The 20,839-nt window shown below is 42.2% G+C and overlaps 1 protein-coding gene across 4 annotated transcripts in view; it reads right to left on the minus strand.

Moving 5' to 3' along the window:
• Nucleotides 1–5,730: 5,730 nt before the first annotated feature.
• The window catches only part of NEIL3 (nei like DNA glycosylase 3), a 389,514-nt gene continuing 374,405 nt past the window's right edge, over nucleotides 5,731–20,839 (minus strand). For all 4 annotated transcript variants that reach the window (XM_067022467.1, XM_067022468.1, XM_067022466.1 and 1 more), the window contains 4 exons: nucleotides 15,402–15,571; nucleotides 13,543–13,960; nucleotides 7,380–7,554; nucleotides 5,731–5,965 (listed from right to left, as the gene is read on the minus strand). In XM_067022467.1, the coding sequence (XP_066878568.1) occupies nucleotides 5,783–5,965; nucleotides 7,380–7,554; nucleotides 13,543–13,960; nucleotides 15,402–15,571 (946 nt within the window). In that variant the 3' untranslated portion in view covers nucleotides 5,731–5,782. The remainder of the gene's footprint in view (nucleotides 5,966–7,379; nucleotides 7,555–13,542; nucleotides 13,961–15,401; nucleotides 15,572–20,839) is intronic.

Below are 20,839 nucleotides of genomic sequence, written 5' to 3' on the forward strand. Positions count from 1 at the left end.
TGCTGCACCTACAGCCAGAAATGCCCTTGCACGTATGCAAATCTTCACCAAGGTGAAACTCCAGCTGCTGTCTCTCCTGAGGCTCCTCCAGCTCCTGAATCAGGCGTGGGCTCTCCCTCCTTCCACACTCTGCTTATAGAGCTGCTATCCCTTATTATCTCTCTCTCCATTTAGACATTGGCAAGATCTACTTTAAAAATACGTATCGTTGAATTTTTCACGTAGTAGGTGCTCAATAGAGATTACTTGAATTAAACACTAAGAAGTGATTTAAACCAGTTGACTTGGTTTCCCACAAAATGAAGAGGTTCAAACTCATGGGCGTTGTAAGGGGAACTCGCATTTTTTTTCATCTCTATATGTTATGAAACACAGGGTAGCACTGAGGCAGCCTTGTGCTTTCTTTCCCTTCCAGTGAATGCCTACCCTTTGATCGGATTAGTTTGTGCCTGTCCGTGAAGACTTTCATTTAAATTACCAGGAAGATTTAACAGCTTTTAGACGCTGAGGAATCTCTGTCTCTCTTATAATAAACCAGTGACACTCTTTTCAATGACATTTAAGTGACTTCATGTTTGAATAGTGGTAACAGGGCTGACAATGTTCAAAAGACTGACGTGATATTAAACCTTCACCTGTTGGATTCATCAAATGTTTACCAAGTTTCTACTGTGCACAAGGCACAGTCTTTGGTAAGAGTCTGTGAAGAACAAAGAAGGGTCACATACAATCCCTTAGGTGAACATCAGGAAACGCAGACAGGACAAGTAATACAACACAAGGCAAACACTAGCATAAGCTCCAGAAGAGATATAAGGGCTGGAAAGATATACCAAGAGAAAGGAGGTTACGATTTTTGGAAACTCATTGGAACATTTGTTCCTTCATCCCACACCCCAACTTGCTAATAATGGTGGTCTAGAATATGCGATGGCAGGTACCTTTAGAAAGTACATGAAAATAACGGATTTTAAAAAAGAATTTTAATAGAAATTAAATAAATAAAAGCAATGGAAAGCAAGGGAGATTTCAAATAAATTTATAGAAATTTTGGGCTTCCCTGGTGGCGCAGTGGTTGAGAAATCGGCTGCCGATGCAGGGGACACGGGTTCGAGCCCCGGTCCGGGAGGATCCCACGTGCCGCGGAGCGGCTGGGCCCGTGAGCCGTGGCCGCTGAGCCTGCGTGTCTGGAGCCTGTGCTCCGCAGCGGGAGAGGCCACAACAGTGAGAGGCCCGCGTACAGCAAAAAAAACCCCAAAAAACAAAACAAACAAACAAACAAATTTAACATGACAAATTTTAGAGAAAAAAAAATGACCACGATCTTATTGTCATCTGATAATTATATTCCTTTGTGTACGTTAGATATTCGTACATATCAACAACACGCAATTCTGGGTACAGCCAATTTTCTTTAATACATGGGGAGGGGAGAAGCTTATTCAGAGCATGCAAACTTCATTCAAACCACAGCCTGCGTGACACGTATTTCTGACTTAACCTAGAGCCAGCCAGCTTTCTTAAAGTGTAAAATGAGAAATAACAGTAATAGATGTCACGGGGCAGTCAAGAGGATTAAATGAAAGAATCTACGGCAAGTGACAGCAGCTGCCACCAAATAAGGGCTCAGAAACAGTGGCTCTTAAAATCTGCCTCATTTTTACCCTCTCTCTCATTGTTTTCCCCCAGTCATGAAAAGCCTTTATATTCATATGATATGGTTTGAAGGACCAAGAAATAGGCAGACAAGCTCCAGAGAGATAAATACCAGGGGACCACACAGCAGCTTCCAAAGGTTCAGACAATGATGAACAGATACAGCTCTGCAGGCTGCCAGCCTGGGCCTGGTCCTGCCTCCGTGGGAACCAATGGGGTTGATGCAGAAGATACAATACCGGTTCCCTCCACCCAGTGGCATAAGGAGACACAGGCACAGTGGCTTCTGCCCACAGCCCTCTGCAGAAGATGTCCTAGAAGCACCAGGCAGCCCAGGGAATCACCCCTTCTGTGTCTGCAGACAGCACCCGAGGGCTTGATGAGGACCCACAGCAAAACCAGAAAAAAGCAGACCAGAACTGGATTGCAAAGGCTCTGAAAACGAAGCTGTCACTGGAAATAAAGCCCACAGTGTAAGTCAGGGCCTACACACTTAACTAATCTGGATGACTGCCTGCTAAAATATCATATTTACATAGGACCTAGAGCCTCCTAACATAACAACAAACATCCAGGATACAATCAAAAAATCACCTGTCCTGCCCCAAACTGAAAAAAACACATCTGAAGGAGAAAAGACACTCAACGGATGAAGATACTGAGATAAATCAGATATTAGAATTATCCAGTAAGGATTTTAAAGCTGACATCATAAAAGTGCTTCTGGAATCAATTATAAATTATCTTGAAACCAATGGAAAAAACTGGAAAATCTCACTAAAGAAATAGAAATTATTAAAAAAGGACCAGGTGGAAGTTATAGGTATGAAAAATACAATTACTGAAATAAAAAATTAGCTGGATGATCTCAGTAGTAGAATGACAATGACAAAAAAAAGAGTCAGTGAACTTGAAGACAGATCAATAAAATTTTCTCAATTTGGGCTTCCCTGGTGCTGCAGGGGTTGAGAGCCCGCCTGCCGATGCGGGGGACGTGGGTTCGCGCCCCGGTCCGGGAGGATCCCACGTGCCGCGGAGCGGCTGGGCCCGTGAGCCGTGGCCGCTGAGCCTGCGCGTCCGGAGCCTGTGCTCTTCAAGGGGAGAGGCCACAACAGTGAGAGGCCTGCATACCAAAAAAATAAAATAAAAATAAAATAAAATTTACTCAATTTGAATGAGAGTGGGAAAAATAGACAGGGAAAATAAATAGAGCCCAGAAATCTGTGGGATAATAACAATCTAATGATCTAATATTTGTATCACTGGAATCTCAAGAGAGGAGGAAGCGTGTGGAACTAAAAAAGTACTCAAAGAAATAGTGGTTGAAAACTTCCCAAGTCTGGTAATAGATATGACATATAGACACTTAACTTTTTACAATTAGAGCTAATATAGAACCACTTCACACAAAATGTAGAAAACCTGCAACTGTATAGCTCCTTTGACCTCTTTATGCTACAGTTCTCATATCTACATGCATTATAAATCTCACAAGACTATGTTATAACTTTTTTGCTTTGAACAGTCCCATGTATTATAATGAAACTAAGAGGCAAAAATATTTTATATTTATTTAGATATTTGCCATTTAAGAGTTTCTGTATTGCTTCTTGAAGATCTGAATTTCAATTTGATATCATCTCCATTTAGCATTTGCTTCAGTGAGCATAGTTATAACGGCTGCTTTAAGATCCTTGGTAGATTCCAACATCGTGGTCATGTTGGAGTCGGTCTTGAATGTTAGTCTTTTCTCTGAATCTGGGTCACATTACTCTGGATCTCCTTCTGTTGCATAATTCCCGACAGAACCCTGAACATGTGAATATGATGTGGTGGAGACTCTGGATTTGGCATATTCCTCTAGACAGGAATATGATCCCGTCTAGAGGGATATGATCCTGTCTAGAGGAACGTTGATCCTTTTGTCTAAGGCAAGTGGATTCAAAGTGCAAATTCTCTTGGTTCAGTTCTTTTATCTATCCAGTTCTTTTAGCTGCTCTGTGTTGTCTGCTGCACGCCTGTGTGCGTGGTCCAGGGGTCATTCAGGGTCATGGGCAGTTTAGACACAGAACTTGGGCTCCCCATCTTGGAATCTCTTCTGAGATTTCCCTCTTCCCGGTGGCTGTGGTTGGCCAGACCGTCTGCTGGCTCTTCAGCCCAGAAAGACTCTGGGTTGAAACCGACTTTGCGCTGCCCTCAGGATAAAAACTGTAAAACCTGGGAAGTTACCTCCAGGTGGTCCTTTCTTCCACATCTTCCACACCTCCAGAGTCGGCCTGCTTTCCTTCACTCTCCAGTATTGGTTTTTGGTCCAGACTCCGAGGCTGGGTTCAGCTGGAGCTTACTCCACAATGGAAGCAGAAACCTCCTTAAGATTTTGAAGGGACGTTTCCTTAAAACTCAAAATTAAGTTTGGAAGAATGACATTTTTTAAACATCCATTCTTTCCAATCAAGATCCTGCTTTGTCTATCCATCTGATTCTTTGATGTTTGTCAGTAAAATTTTCTTTGTTTCTTGGTGGATAAGTCTCTAGACTTATTATATTGAAAGCTATTGTGTTTCACTTGCTTCTGTCTCCTTGTAATTAATTTGCTAATTTCTGGAGACTGGAATTCGTGAAAGCTTGATTTGCAGCAGCCCTTCTCCCTTGTCGCCGCACAATTAACTTGTAGCTGTCTTCTGAATACACACGATGTGTGCTTCCCGTCATGTCACTAAGACCATCAATGGTCCAGTCTCATTCCGGGTTTGCTCTGTAGTTATTACCCTGTTGAGGAATTTAGGTGAAGATCACTGATCTTAGGTTGGTTCTAATTGTGTCTCTTCAGTGTAGAGTTCACAACACAGGACAATGGAATACGCTCTGTCCCTGCTGGTAATTTCGTACGCTGTTAACTTCTAGAGCTCTGCATGGGCCAGTTAGTTCTAGAAGGGGTTAGAATTCCAGCCATCTTCCATGCTGTCCCTTTTTTTTTTTTTTAAAATAGATTGAACCAGCTCTGAATGGAATTTTCCACCAACATGCAGAAATGCATGGATTAATGTTTTTCGTTTCTTTTAGGAAATAATAATACCTGAACTAAATTTTTTTAAAAAGGAGAGGAGTTAAAATGAAACTAGAAATAAAAAAACAATATCACATTAAGCTTTTGAAATGAACTTACTTTTAAAAATTAATAGGTATTAAAATCAAGATCAGAAAAGTTTAAACCAAGTTCTCTTTTAAAGATGTACAGATGACTTCTTTTCTTAAATGTTACTTTTATATTCTGAATCCCCACAGCTTTTCACAAAAATGCATTTGAAGTTATACAAGTGTTTGGCATGTCTCTAGCATCTAGAGGAACTTGATGTTTTTACTTACTTGTTTATTTAACTTGTTTATTAGTTTTGGCTGCGTTGGGTCTTCGTTGCTGCGCGCGGGCTTCCTCTAGTTGCGGTGAGCGGGGGCCGCTCTTTGTTGTGGTACACGCGCTTCTCATCGCGGTGGCTTCTCTTGTTGCAGAGCACGGGCTCTAGGTGCGTGAGCTTCGGTAGTTGTGGTGTGTGAGCTCAGTAGTTGTGGCTCACAGGCTCTAGAGCGCAGGCTCAGTAGTTGTGGTGCACGGGCTTAGTTGCTCCGCAGCATGTGGGATCTTCCCGGACCAGGGCTTGAACCCATGTCCCCTGCACTGGAAGAGGATTCTTAACCACTGCACCACCAGGGAAGCCCTAGAGGAACTTGATGTTTGTTGAAGAGAAAAAAAGAAGAAAATATGATTTTCTATAACGAAGATTCCATTTCTTACATTTCATTTAAGAAAACAAGAAGTTCCTTTAATCATGTTATGAATAGTGGTGATACCTGAGAAATTATTCATTTCAGACAGAATACCTTATTATTTTATTGACTGCATACTCCACTCCTAAAAAAAAATCACTGCTTCCCCAAAGAAGTTACAAGAGACCTAGAGCATACTAAAAATACTTTATTGTCATAACTAAATGCATTAAATATACACTCTAAATGGAATATGTTGTATATTTGATAAAACACATACAGCATTCATCAAGGCAAAAAAAACACCTTGAATGAAAAGACGGCACACAAATAAAATGAAGAGTTCTCAAATATTGCAATAACTTTAGCATCCTGGAATAATGTTTATTCCTGGCCCATTTTCTGCCCATTGGAAAAAACTGCACTGTTTTTCCTTCCCGAGAGGGCACACAAAAAAATTCTTTCCGTTATTAGGTCCAATCTTCAACACTGTTCTCATGATGGAGCGCTTGCCATGGCTGCAGAATGGGAAGGACAAGTCCGCCCACTGGGGGAAAAACAGATTGTAAAGCTTAGATGGAAGGTAGAATGACAGACAGGCTGAGCCTCGACGCATTTGATTAGTACTGTAATGTCTTCACTGCTGTTCCTATTAATTTGACATTGTAAGATACACATAAGTCATTAGTTGTTGCCCCTAAAAAACCTTATATCCTATAAGAAGCATCTCTAACAAATTCGCTTGAATCACACAGAAAATTGTCATAATTCTGAGTTTCCCTCTGTCCAAAGGCATACTTACAGAAGTTCCTTCACTTTATTGAAAATCTCTCTGTAAAGCAAATCACCAGTGTTCCTGCTATAGCTCTGTTTAAGCTATTAAGGTCAAAGATTTGTTATGATTTTAATATTAAACTTCCTTAGTCTCCTAGGAAAAGAAAGCATCCAGTACCGAATTACCAGGACTAATTCATGCAAATTCCATTGTATTACTCTTATCCTTATTAATTTTGGCCTCAAGAGAGCTACCAAGAAGGCTGTGATATTGTTAATATTGCTAATAATATTTTCTCCATTACATCTATACAAGCTTTGAGGGGAGGAGATCAGGAAGTTGAGTAGGATGGAGCCACATCTCGGACAGCGGTTATGCTCTAAGATCATGATCAAATTTTCCCTGGGGAATTCCTTAGGAAGGTATCACACTGAAGACAGATCATTTCTCTCTCAGCAAGCCCAACCAGAAAACTTTTGCTCCAGCACCGAAACAGATCCATATTTTCTTTTTCTAGTTAGGCACCGGATGAAGCAGCTGGGAAAAATATGTATCTTTCAACCTTAGGACCACAGTCCGAAGTGAGAGGCTCTCGTTCTGAGGAAGGCAGACAGACTGACCCAAAGCGCCCAGACTCCTGTCTTGTATCTCACACTCATTTGCAGGGACAAACTCATGGATTGAAAGGCTGGGGAATCACCTACATCTAAACTGTTACTGTGCCATCACTTGTTTTGGTTAAGCCTGTGCGATAGGATTTGCTACGTTTACTGTAAATCCAGGGCATGTAAATTATTTCCCTGGTTTCTTCTATCCAGTGCGTGAACCAAAGGTTTGGACGTCACACTGAAGTCAGGAAGAGCAAATATCTATCTTGGATTATCAGTCACCTGGGTGACTCAATACGTCTCTCTTTGTAAACCAAGGGGGCAACACTTCTACCCGGTGGTTTCACAAATACGATATACTCTAATAATGGAAAAGCTGTCGTTTGATTAATGTTTCTTTGGGGGATGAACCTCTGAATTTTCGGTTATTCAACATTCGCGTTTTAGACTCAATGTCAGTCAGCCTGGCTTTGAAATTTAAAGGTACAACCAGAAACGGACTCTGCTGTATCTGTTACACTTTGACGACTGAAGCATTCAAGGACACTATCATTAAGCTCGATAGGTCGTACACGTACTTGGAAAAATCCACACTGTGCTTCTCTCGGCAGAGGACAAGCGTAAAAGCGCCTGCCCTTGTTTTCTCCTTCCTTCCTCACCACTTGCAGAGCGCAGGGGCGGTCATGTTCACGGCAGCGGGGACTGACGGCGTTGAACGAACGAGGAACGCCTGCCGCGTTACTCCGAAGCTCCCTGTAATGACAAGTTACACAGTAACTGCAGCACGATCGTGCCAGAAGGGGTCATTCACGCCAGCTCACCGCGCATCGGAACCCCTCCTCTACCAAGAGGCGGTACCAGGAAGCGACCGCCGTCGACTTCCCGCAAAGTGCCTGGGTTGGCCAACAAGTTCGTCCGGTTTTAAGTAAAAATAAAAGACGTCTTTCATTTTCGCCAAGAATTTCGTTGAACAATGTATTCACTAACTGAACGATCTTGTTGGCCAGCCCGATACATACACTCCTACGTCTTTTTAATTCTTGGTTTTCCCAGGGAATTTCCTTCCAAAGCTACTTATTTATGTAAATTAAATTTAAATTAGGCATATCATTTAAATTTCTCAAGAATAAAAAACGGCTGAATTGCACATCCAGTCTTCTTAGTTTTCGTTTGTGACATTCGGTTCTTTTCTTACCCAATGTGACAGGGTGGCCACTTTTATTTCCCTTAGCATATTCTCAAGTCCAGCTGTCCCCTGACCCCCAAAGGAACTAGAGTCACAATCTTCTCCAATTATTTTCTCATGGGTAGCAAACTCTCATCGATGGTTCTGACAAGGCCAGAGAGATCTACTGTCCAATCTAAAGACAATCTTCTATGCTTTTCTTTGATCAAGTCTACCATAAGAGTTGCAATCGTATTTCAGCAAGTAATAGGCTGCCTGGCCGAGCAGAAATGTGTATTTTGTAAAGCTAGTGAGGAAGCGTCCGTCTCCCCCCACGATTAGATCAAGAGTGTCCAGAGGTTACCCCTGAATACAGTGTATAAAGGCCAGAAGCCAGGCTTCCACTGTAGCTGTCTAGGTGGAATTTTTTCTTTGAAAAGGAGCTTCATGATTATTTTTAATTTGTTTATATCTTGCATATTTTAATAATGTCTTTATAAAAGTCTTCTTAATAAACCTACTGAAGAGAAAAAGAGCTCTTATTAAAACCAGAAGTCCTTTTTTAATGATAAAGTTCTTCCTTTCTTTTTTTGTTCACTTCTAAAGAACAAAATACCATTCTTAAATGATTTTTTAAAAATACTTATAAATCGGAGGTTGGTTCCCTTTTCCTTGCTTCCTAAACCACATTCTCCCCATACCTGTTCCTATAATGATGCCTTGAGGCGTCATATCGAATTGAAATGTTCAGAGTGTGAGATATTTTTTCCAGTTTTACTGAGATAGAATTGACATACAAGGGATCTTTTATTTGTGGTGAAACTGGTTTACACTCGTTTGTAAAAGAGATGTTTAAATATATTTCTTTAAATGGACTCAAGCATCCTGATGTCTGGGATGGACTCAAACGCCCTGAAGTTTCGGAAGCTGCTTGGGCAGCAGGCCCGTGCAAGATGAAAGCAGCTGTGGGCACTGCTAAGGGAACTGTTATCATTAAGTATTTCTCCAGCAGCTATATTGTTGGTAGCATTTTCAGGGTAGGGGATAGTGGCTTATACTTTAGCATCACGGGGGATGCTGACCAGAAATGAGGAGGGTGAGGGGCAAAAGACTTCTCCTTTCCAAACCCCCTTCACTTCAACAGCCCCCCTCCCCCAACGGGGCAATATTAAAACGTTAACTTCAAGAGAAGCTGAACATCTGGGTGGTTGTAGAGAAGTTGAGTGATTTCAAAATTGAAGCAAGTGGGTCATAAACAGTGCTTAAAAAAAAAAATTTAGAGGAGGAACACAGAAGGTTAAGAATCTTAATGGGAAGAAAGAAACGGATGCTTTCGTTAAAAACAAGTACACACGTGCAAACAGTTTTATATATTATTTGGAAGGCTGTCTGAGGTAACAATTAGTTAAACATTTTCAAACCCACTTGCTTCAACCTAGAAATCTCCAGAGTTCCGCAAATCCAGGGAGATGTTTAGATTTTCTTACTAGGAAAGCTTTTCTGGAGAGGAGCGCGGTGGAAGGCAGGATTAAGGTAGAAAGGAAAGATCCCAGGGTTTCCTTTAGGTGCCTCATTTCTGTCTTCAATTCTGTTTCTCCCTTGGTATAAAGTTAAAGGAGAAAACAGCCACGCGCTAATCTTACCCCAGCCCGTAGAGTGTGGTCCATCTGACCAGAAGCATAAGCATCACCTGGCAGCTCCCCACAGGTACAGAATGATCCTCCCCTACTCCAGATCGAGGGCAGAATCAGAATCTGCATGTGAACAGGACTCCCCGGGGATTCATACACACAGGAAGGACTGAAGCGCTGAGTTAATGTAACCAAGACACTGATGCCGTCTGTGAACACATCAGCTCTAAAGATGTACAGGGAATCTTAATTTTATGATAGCAAACGTTATCCAGGGTAATTAAATGTTCTGATTAATTGAGGACATCTTGGTTCCTCTGTTTCAATCATTACTTTAAAAACTTTCGAAAATGTAGCAGAGCATTTTCTTGGGTAAACTTAGCATATGGGATAGTTTAACTTATTTTGATAACTAGTTTAACTTATTTTGATCATTTTGAGTACTAATACTGGATTATAAACGGTCAATATAATAGATCAGGGTTGGAAAATCTTTTTCAGAAGGGACATGCGTTTAGGCTTGTGGGTCTTATGGTCTCTGTTGCAAAATACTAGAATCTGCTGTTTTAGCATGCAAAGCAGCCAGAGGGACTATGTAAACCAATGGGAATGGGATGTGTCTCGATAAAACTTTATTTATAAAAACAGGGGTGGGCTGACTTTGGCCCTGCTGGCTGTATTTTGCTGAGGTAGAGGTCATCATTGGAACCAAGAGTAATGCTTAATGTATAACAGTTTCTTAATAAATACTTATTAATAAATAAACACTGAACATGTTCCATAAGCATTGTTCAAGTAACACAGAACAGAGATCAGATAAAAGCTATTATCAAGAAGGAAGACATTACCAAGCACAGGTTTGTAATTTTTAAAACGGGTTATTTCTTCAGTGACCAGTTTATCACGGTTTAACTTATTTTACAGATAGGGTGATTCATTGTAATAAAAACACTGAACTGATCAGTCTCACTGAATGTAGATTTTGTAGCTCAGCAGTATTTCAAGGATCGTAACAAACAAACAGAGGTTAAATGACTCATCCTGGATGGTCCCAGGTGGTTCTGACATCCTTGGGGACTGAAAACACCAAAAGGTGAACCAGAAGCATGAATGAGAGGTGAGTGCTTCACTGGTGATTAGAGGTGGAATTTGGCAACCCTGATGGCGGCAGACCTGAGAAAATGTTAGTGATTTTCATTTCACTCATCTACGCGAGCCTTTGCATCAGCTCAGGAAAAACTTCAACCCAAAACACGTTATGCTTCTTTGAAGCGGTTATCACTGTGTTTTGCTCTGCGTTTACAATAATTGGATCAAAGACTTAAAATTGTCTAACAGTCATTCTTAACTGCTTAAAAATTGGTTCAACGATCTAATTTATAACCCAGTAGCTGGATAAAATTCAAGTCTATCTAAAGACCCATCTGAAAATATGCCCCATCAACATAGCATGTATCATGTGGTGATGAGAGCAGTAATTAAGAGAACAAAGGGCAAATTAATTACCATACAATTATTAAAGAAACAATGAACTGGCTATAAATTCTCTGAGTGGACCACCTGCTTTAATCCTATTATGTTGTGAGCTTCTGCTTGGCGTCTTGTCCACAAGATGAACACTGTAGCTGCCAGACAAGGAGAAAAATGAAATAAATGACAGTAATTTGCAATTTATTCCTTGTAAAGTAGCTGGGTGCAGAAGGGCTGCTGGGTGAATGTATTTCATCACTTGACATTTATTCTGCTAGTTGATGTTGATTGATTTTGGAGTCTCATTCCTGGGGTCCTTATATTCAACACATACGCACGCTGCAGTGTTTCTAAGTAAAGCTGTGTGCTGTGATTAATCATATGACCCTATTACTAATGGCTTATGAAGAAATCTTTAAAATTTAAGGTTACATTAGTGCCTTTTTAAATCCATAATTCATTAGTTAAATTGTCTGAGATTTTCTACAAAGCACTAAGGAAATAAAAATATGCCAAGATACTTCATTTGAGTACAACAAAAGCCACAATATTTTTAAACGCTCACAGCTGCTTCTCTCCACTTAAGCTACACAACAGAAAAGGCTGTTCAAAAATGATTTTCCTACAGCATAGCCTCCCAACTCAGACACTCTTAACTAGCTCCTTCATGAACTTTCGTCATGACACATTAATTAGTGTTCAGTGAAAAGGTGGTGTACTGATCAAGTCAGTTAAAAGTTTGCCCCCCTCCCCCCCCGGGCTTCCCTGGTGGCGCAGTGGTTGAGAATCCGCCTGCCAAGGCAGGGTACACGGGTTCGTGCCCCGGTCCGGGAAGATCCCACGTGCCGCAGAGCGGCTGGGCCCGTGAGTCATGACCACTGAGCCTGAGCGTCCGGCCCCCCATAGCTTAACTCAAATGTCTATATTTTGTGAGTATTATAGACAAAAGTCAAACCAGTTATTATAAATGATTATGAACAACAACAAAAATCAGCCACGGATAAATGATCAAGATTAACTGATGGTAAAATTAGAGTCAGTACAAGAAACTCGAGATTAAAGCATCTGTTGACCAAAAACCGTCTCAGAGTTCTGTCATTCAAGGATTCCCGGAGGTCGGTCTGGGTTTGTGCAATGGCGGTCCTTCATCGCACTGCCCAAAGAACCTCTCCCTCAGCCAAGACACAGCTCATCAGATGAGAAGTTGGAGATCTGAATCCCTCCTGAGATTATTTCAGACCCCATTCACGGCAACTCCTCCTGTGCCCATCCCCCACTGGCGAGAAAAGGCACAGGAGAAGAACACTCACCTTCGCTCCCTTTAAAATAGTTTTCCCGGGGCTTCCCTTGTGGCGCAGGGGTTGAGAGTCCGCCTGCCGATGCAGGGGACGCGGGTTCGTGCCCGGGTCCGGGAGGATCCCACGTGCCGCGGAGCGGCTGGGCCCGTGAGCCGTGGCCGCTGAGCCTGCGCGTCCGGAGCCTGTGCTCCGCAACGGGAGAGGCCACAACAATGAGCCCCGTGTACCGCAAAAAAAATAAAAAATAAAATAAAAAAAAATAGTCTTCCCTTCGTTTAAGGATGCTGGCTATACAGTGTCCGCTTTCTGAAGGGAAAGAAAATTGTGGAGAGAGCTCTCTCCCTGGCGGAGGCATAATATCAGGTGTGATAGGAGTCCCAGATAAAGAAATTAAACAAGGTTGGGGAACAATGGTTCCAGGATCTGTCAATAATCATTCCGGAACAAGGATGGCATTGTTTGTTAACATTTCTCTAACTCTGGTGACAGCAACCGGGGTGGGGGGTGGGGGGGTGTCTTCTCCTGAATGCCTACTAGCTGGTGGTCTCATGAAACATATCTGCTCCGGCGGTACTCATTAATTGGGAATTTTACAACTTTTTAAATTTCCGGTCCCAAAGTAGCACTCACTGTGAGCCTTTTTGGTTGAAACAAAGACCACCCTCCCTGACCCCTGGCTGTTTGCAACAGTCACTCTCTTTGGCAGAAATGTCACTAAAAATATCTCAGATTCCTCTCTTTAGAACAGAAGACATTTACTAAACGTTATGAATGACAGTTTCCCTTCGAGAAGAACTATCTTTCATTGGGAGAAAAGCTTAAACAAAACTGCTAACGGAGGAGACTGCTAACCGGTAAGAATATGGGCGATTTAACCATTATTCTTTATCCTTTCCAATATTTTCCGGACATTCTGTATTGAGCGTGCGTATGGTTACAGTCAGACAAAAGCCAAACAAAACTTTCTACAGATGGAGGCAATTCTGGTTCTCATCCCCTTCCCTTCTCTAATACTATAAGCTAGAGGAGGCAGGGGATGTAAATCACTGGAATAGTCTTTCAGGGTCCGACTGGCATTTGCAACATCAATTCAGCTTCCTCAGCAATGGATGACCTTTCTGGCACAGTCTTAAAACTTACGCAAATACCTTAAAGAGCAAGCGTAGAAGCATCGTACCTGTTAGAAAATCCAGCGTTGCCGCTTTTGAGATCCCGTGATGCGTCGTGGGCTGTCTTTAGTCTTTTACGTGCTGGACTAAATGATTTAGATGGAGAGCAGACCATCGATGGTGTGTTTACTTTGCTAGGCAGTTGAGTTCCATAGTTTGTTCTCTCCTTGGAGGGGTGCACTGTCTCACTAAAACAAACGTTAGGAGCAGGGTTTGGACTTTGCCCATCTAGTGTCTGGTTTTGGCTTTCTTCTCTTTCCAAAGCACTGGATTTATTGCTGAAGTCCGTCAAAACAAGGGTTGTAGTTCCAAATGCAGTTTTCCTGTTGATCTTCACTTCCGTCCTTGGTTTTCCAAAGCTATTACAAGGGTATTTCACTAAACTGTTAAAGGCAATAGGATTTCCTTCGTTCTTGGGTACCGAATCTGGAAGGAGAGACCAGTAATTCTGCATTATTCCTTTCCTATAAATACATTGACTGTTTGAAACATCTTTTCATTAGATTAAAACATTTAGTTCATTTATTACAGTAACCTCATGTATAGAACTCATAATACAAAGTTAGCTTGAGCATTTCAGAATTAACCACCTTCAGATTAGGAAATAAAGTACCATATGAAGTGCAAAATTTCCAGGGACTCAGAGATGGGTTTAATAAAGATTTCTACTTGTTATGTTTAAGCAATTAAAGGTTACTGAGCTATCCATTTTGTTGCTATTAGGCCAAATATTAAAGCAGTGTAAATAAGAGGTGACACCCCACAAAGCTTTAGATCAGCAGTTAGAGCCTATATCTAGATTATCAGGAATGCTTCTGTGAATGACAAGACCAAGTGAAAGGCCTATTAAAATTACGTAAAGATGAATTACAAAGATTTACATTTATTAAATATGTTTCAAAAAAGCGTCCTAGGATTTTGGAATCTGTAACTTATTCTAAATTGCAGCTACCTGCCTTTCATACTCAGAAAAAAATAACAAGGAAGGAATTAAAATGTGTAAAGGCACTTCGGAATGTCAAAATAAACGTGGACACCGAAGAGTGGGGTTTTCTGAGGGCTCTCTGTTGAATGATACTGCAGAGGGAGGGACCGAAAGAGGAGACACAGTCCCTTCTGCTACAAGCAAAGCCTTATAAGGGGTGATGCCTGCGTTTCTGGCCCAGCGAACAAGACACAACGTGACGGCTCGCACGCCGCGGGGTCCAGAAGTCAAGAATGAACGTTCTCCTCTCTAACTGAAGAAAGAAAGAACACTTTGAGAGCACAATAGAAGCTGCATCAATGAGATGCTTCTTAATCACAGGTTTCCTCTAAGGTTCTCCGTCCTCTGCACGCATGAAATTGTGAGCTACAAAGAGTTATTCTGAAGGATTTCAATGAAATCAGTACAATTGTCTGGGTAAAGATTTTAATAACAAGGGGTAGAGGGATGAAGAAGAGAAAAAATTCAGCATTTTTCTATTCCACCTGCAAAGATATTCTTACAGAAATCCTCCCTTTCCATTTATGAAACATGTGGACTGAATAACAAACTCGAAAGTTGCTGAAATCTGCATAAAACAAAGCTTTATTGAATAATTCATTAGAAACAGTAGGGAGCAGATGTGGTCGTCTCAGTTTTTTGAGATATAACAGCACACACTCTTTTAGCAGAAGCGTGTTTTCCCCCCGTTTAAAAAAAAAAAGTGCCCAACAGAATGTTAGCGTCATTTACATGCAAAGGCTGGCAATTCCTTTAAACCTTTCAGAAAGAGAGCATTTTACTTCATTATGAAATATCAAGACGGAACAAGATATGTACCTGACTTTGTACAATTAACCCTCTTTGAAATGGAAGGAACTCAGAATCAAAATTCAGTCTTACCCGTAGGCCTTGAAGTCAGGCAAGCATCACATGCTTTAGAAGACGGCTTGTTTGTTAGCGTACAGACCTCACATGTCCACTGCTCTTCAGACTTCCGGGCCACAGAGTCCGTAAGATGACCCCCTCTGCTAGATGGCCAACTGACTGTAGTATTTCTAGCTGGCAGCCTGCTATAAGAGAACTTCTGAAGTTAATCATTAGCACTTTCATTATTGTCTCGTTCTTATACATGCTGGGTATCTTAGAAACAATTACAGAACCATTCATACCCAAATGCTACATGTTTACTATTGCTTAGAAGTTCTATCTCTCTCGGAATAAAATGTTTTTACTTGGGCTCCGCTGATTGCTTTTAAAGACAGAAATAACAAAAGTTTCAGAGTCAAAGAGTTGTGTGTGTTTTTTAAACTAACTAAAAATACTTGACATAACCACTAGGGAGCATTTCTCAACTAGCTTGTTTGTTTGTTTGTTTTGCGGTACGCGGGCCTCTCACTGTTGTGGCCTCTCCCGTTGCGGAGCGCAGGCTCCGGACGCGCAGGCCCAGCGGCCATGGCTCACGGGCCCAGCTGCTCCGCGGCACGTGGGATCTTCCCGGACCGGGGCACGAACCCGCGTCCCCTGCATCGGCAGGCGGACTCTCAACCGCTGCGCCACCAGGGAAGCCCTCAACTAGCTTTTTAAGTAAGTGGGACTCTTCCCAAAGCAAAACTAAAATATCTTTATTCAAATTAGGGAGGAAAAAAGTCATGTAGAAATGAGAGCACTGAATGTAAGATGAGAAAAGTTTTACATTCACTTCGTGTGCCTCTGGAATTTCTCAATATCTACTGGGCACTAAATCAATTGATCTATAATCTATAACGATGGAATTCCTAACTGACTCTTTACTGTTACAGGAAATGCCTTTCTAAAGCTCTGATACAGTCCTGCTCTGTAGCACATGGCTCTGGGTCTACAGAGCACATCACATGGCTTAGCAGCCAATACGGTGTCATGGATTCCTTTCAGGATTCCAAATATTAATATTGAAAAAAAGTTCTTTCAGTAAAGGCTTTGTACCTTACGTTTCAGAACATGAGTTCTTTGACTTTCAAAGGTAGCCTTGTCTTCTGTAACATTTTGCTCCTATGCATAATTATAACAGGTTTAAAATTCAGACTTGTCTGGTAAAATCATAAATAGCATAAGAAAATCTGAAAGTACGACACATCTCATTATGGTTTTTTTTATCTTTACTTACCTTGACTTTTAATGCCATTCAATATTTCTTATCTCTGTAAATCAACTATACTTCAATAAAATACATTTTTAAAAATATTTCTTATTCCTATGGAACACCAGACCTTCTACAGAATTTACTTGACCTAATCCCTGCCCTCTACTAACTTACTCTGAGAGGCAGCATCACACATTTCCTCCTAATTAAGTAAACACAATTTAAATAACCTTGAGATTTTCAATGTGCTCCAACTTTTAACCATTTTCATCTAAGTTTCATGAACCATGAGGGGATATTTATTGTTACATAAAGAAGCTTTGGAAGCATTCTCTCCTTACTGCTCCATTTCTTAATCGCCTACTAATACATTCTTTCCAATCTCCAGTTGGAGATTAAAGATTCCTTTAACAGGAATTTCAACCTTAACCTGTCTGTAGTAGGCTGAATGATGGCCTCCTAAAGACAGCAGGCCACAAAGCCAGGGACCTGTAACTGTAACTTTCTAAAGAGGACCTTTGCAGATGTAATTAAGGATCCTGACATGGGGAGATGGTTCTGGATTACCAGGGCGATCTCTTAATCCAAACACGAGTATCCTGATGAGAGAGACAGAGAGATACGACACACACAGAGGGGAGGAGGTGATGTGACTGCACAGGCAGAGACGTGAGGAGTCGTGTGGCCACAAGTGAAGGACACTGGCAGCCACCGGAAGCCTGAAAAGGCGAGGAACGGATTCTCCCCTAGAGCCTCTGGGGGAAGCACAGAGCGGCCCACACCTGGACTTCGGCCCAGTGAAAGTGACGCTGAGCTTCTGGCATCCAGAACCGTGAGAGAATAAGTTTCTGTTGCTTTAAGCTATCAGGTGGGCGGTAATTTGTTATGGCAGCCATGGGAAGCTAGTACAAGTAAGTCAGGACCCCCTGCCCCCACCCGCAACTCTGCTCGTTTGTCCCATCTCCGTAAATGGCATCACCACCGCTCAGCTGATCAGGCCAGAAACCCACGAGCCGTCCTTAACACTTCTTCCCCTCATCCCCTGGTCCACCAGCAACTCCTGCAGGCCCGGCTGCAGAGGCAAATCGACCAGAAGCTCACGAAGCTTCCACGGCTTGCTGTGCTGCCCTCTGTGGGTGGGAGTGGGAGCGTGCGGAGTGGAAGCGGCCACCCAGCTGCACGGCCGTTGGGGACGCCGTCGCCGGCCTCAGTCCTGGGGCTCGCTCTGCGCAGGGCCCACGCGCTGCCAGCACCAGCTCATACCTGCTCAGTGCCCGGGGACGGTGCGCCCGGGTGATGTCAGGGGGCAGGGGGACTGTCTTAAACTTCCAGGACAAGAGGTGCTGCTCCCTTCCTCACCTAGGGGGCGTCATGGCCTGGGCTGCAAGTCCCCTCAACACGTGCACCGCCCACCGCTGACCCACAAACAGCCCGGTAGAGGCGCAAGTCAGAGACAGCTGAGGGGGCCCCAAAGTCGGGTGGTTCTCAGAGAAAGGCCCTTGGGCTCACAGCACCAGCACCACGTGGGAACTCGGGGGTCATAGGCCTCTCTCTGAATCGCAAACTCTGGGGGTAAAGCCCAGCAATCCGTCCGAATTCTACTTCAGCTGAATCAATTGCCACACTCTACTCTGATCCCCTAGTCAGGGGGCCACAGTCCTTCCTGGAAGCCTCCCCAGAAGGTGCTTCTCCTGCTGAAACCAGAGAGAATCTGCTACCACGAGACTTGAAATGAGACTTAGTTAAGCAGGTCACCTTCGGGAGTCCCAGTCCCTGAGACGTGGCTTTTTATAGTTTTTCCACTGATGCTATGAAATTACCCCAATATTTATTTTGGCTCCATGACCCCAAAATTCCCATTTTAAGATAATTTGCATGGGGTATCTTTCATCGTTGTCAAAAGAGTCCTTTAAAAATTATGTTTTTAAACATAACAACTATGCAGTCGAACTCTCTTCCCCAAACAGGGCTACCCTGTCAAGATTAACCCTCCACAGATTTTCTTCACGCCTCCCAAATGCCCTATAACTGCTCCATCGCCCTGAAAGAACCCTGCCAGGTCAGGTCGGCCGTAAGAACTGGTTGGCAAACAACACTAAATTCTCATCAACTAGCAACCAGCTCTCAACACATTGCCAAACTAGATGGTTTCTAGGCGTAAATACACCTTCGTATAGGAACAAAACATCCTCCTCTCCTGCAGCTCCCTGAATGCACCGGGCACTTCCCCGTGCACCTTGTCAGGGGCTGTTTTCTCTTCCAGGAAATCCCTTTCCTGCCTCTTGTCTTTGATGAGTTCCTATTTCTTCCCACGCTAAGCTCAAACTTCACCTCCTCAGAGATTTCTTTGCTCTTCCCAGGTGGATTTCAGGGTTTCCTCATCCATGCTACAGCTCCACTGCCGTTAGCACAAATGTGCCCTTTTGCAGCAGTTCCATCACGGGGTTCTAATGACCTATTTACTCCCTACATGAGACTCTGAGCCCTTCGAGTGACTGTATTCTATTTTCTCTTTGTTTTCCCAGTACCTGGCATAGAGTAGACCCTAAGAAAGAAAGGAAATAGTACAGAAATGAAAAAGTGAAACGGAAATTTATAAAGACTAGTAAAAAACAAAGAAAAATGCAGTTTCCCCTTAAGGAAACAATAGTCACACATGTAAATTATGCTAGCTAGTAATATGAAGCAGAGCCAACAATAACTGGTATAGGTATTCAAAGTGCGGTGTGATCAATGACAACGGGAAAATCTGGGGAGGACTTCCGGAAAGGGTGAAGTAAACTTTTAGTGACTGAAGGAACACAAGAATTTAGATCATTACTACTGGGCTTCTCATATTTCAATTTCATTTGAAATGACTTTAAAGTGAAAAAATTTAGTCAATATAAAAAGTGCTCAAATGCTTATCCAGAAAAGGAACTGAATATACTTAATTACAGAAATCTCGAAGAGTGGGGCAAATATTACATTTTGCAATGAGTCTTGAGCTGGATGCCAACAGAGAGAACAGAAGTAGGTCAGGAAGGAGGAGGGAATGCAGGGCCCAGGACGTTTCCAGTACAGCACGGCCTCCCAAACTCACAGCAACTCCCAAGTCTCTTTCAGGGAACCCTTGAGGCTTTGAGTCCTAGTTTCAAAAACCCTTTGGAATTGACAATGATCTTATTTATATGATAAATAACATGTTTACTTGATAATCTGGAAGAATTTTTTAAAAATTCAAAAGCTATCAATCCACAGAAAACAAATATATAGGGAACATTAATCACTTATTCAGTAGACAAATATATATTGACTGTACTCTGTCTTCCAGATCCAGTGTTATACACTTTTGATCAAATAAATGTACACCTATAACATTAAAAATAGGAGACCCATAAATCTGTGTAATATATTATTTAAACATATTTCGGATCTCTGTGATAGTAAAATGGGATAAGGAGGCTGAGAAAATGGGGATATGGTGTGGTTTAGAGAAAAGTAATCGATAACGAAAGGTGATGAACAAAATGAAACACAGCAACAAGGAGGAAAAAAAAAGATAGCTGCAAATATATTTATGAAGACATAATGGGGATCTGGACCACATTATCTCCACCCCAGGGCCCTGAGCTCTCCACAGACAAGATGGTGCCTCTCTCCTCCTTTGTTCTTTTCTATATACTTTTCCAGTGAACTGATCTCGCTTTAATACTTCAACTAAGAACACGGGTAGTAACACTCAAGCCATCATCTCCCACCCCCTTCCCACCCTATGTGGACTATCTAGTCCACAGATCCAAAACTTAATTTATCTCTTCCATTCTACCCGTCTTTCCCATGTCTACAAAGTGAAAATTTCTGGTTTTGGGCCTGGAACTTTTTGCTTTATCCTCCATAGCAAACCTCTCACAATACTTGCTGGCATTAAAATTCTTTTTAAGTATCTATTTTTCTCTCCATTTCCAGTGTCTTGACCTCAGGACTGGAAACCATCTCTCGCCCATTACACTACGCAAGTTTCACGTCTGTTTCTTCATTTCCCATCCTAATTATGCTATAATCAATTAAAAAGTCCTTAATCTACTGATTCAGGTAAGAAGTCAGCCGTCTCCAGAACTACTACTGACTCCTACTAGTTGCTCCCCTCCTACCTGTAAAACTAGCGTTTGCTAGTTAACAAACTTGGAGACTTATCGTCAATGATTCAAGGTTTGTGGCAATGCTCTTTCTTTCCAAG

This window comes from Kogia breviceps, chromosome 20, assembly GCF_026419965.1.
Source record: "Kogia breviceps isolate mKogBre1 chromosome 20, mKogBre1 haplotype 1, whole genome shotgun sequence".
Taxonomy (NCBI): Eukaryota; Metazoa; Chordata; class Mammalia; order Artiodactyla; family Physeteridae; genus Kogia; species Kogia breviceps.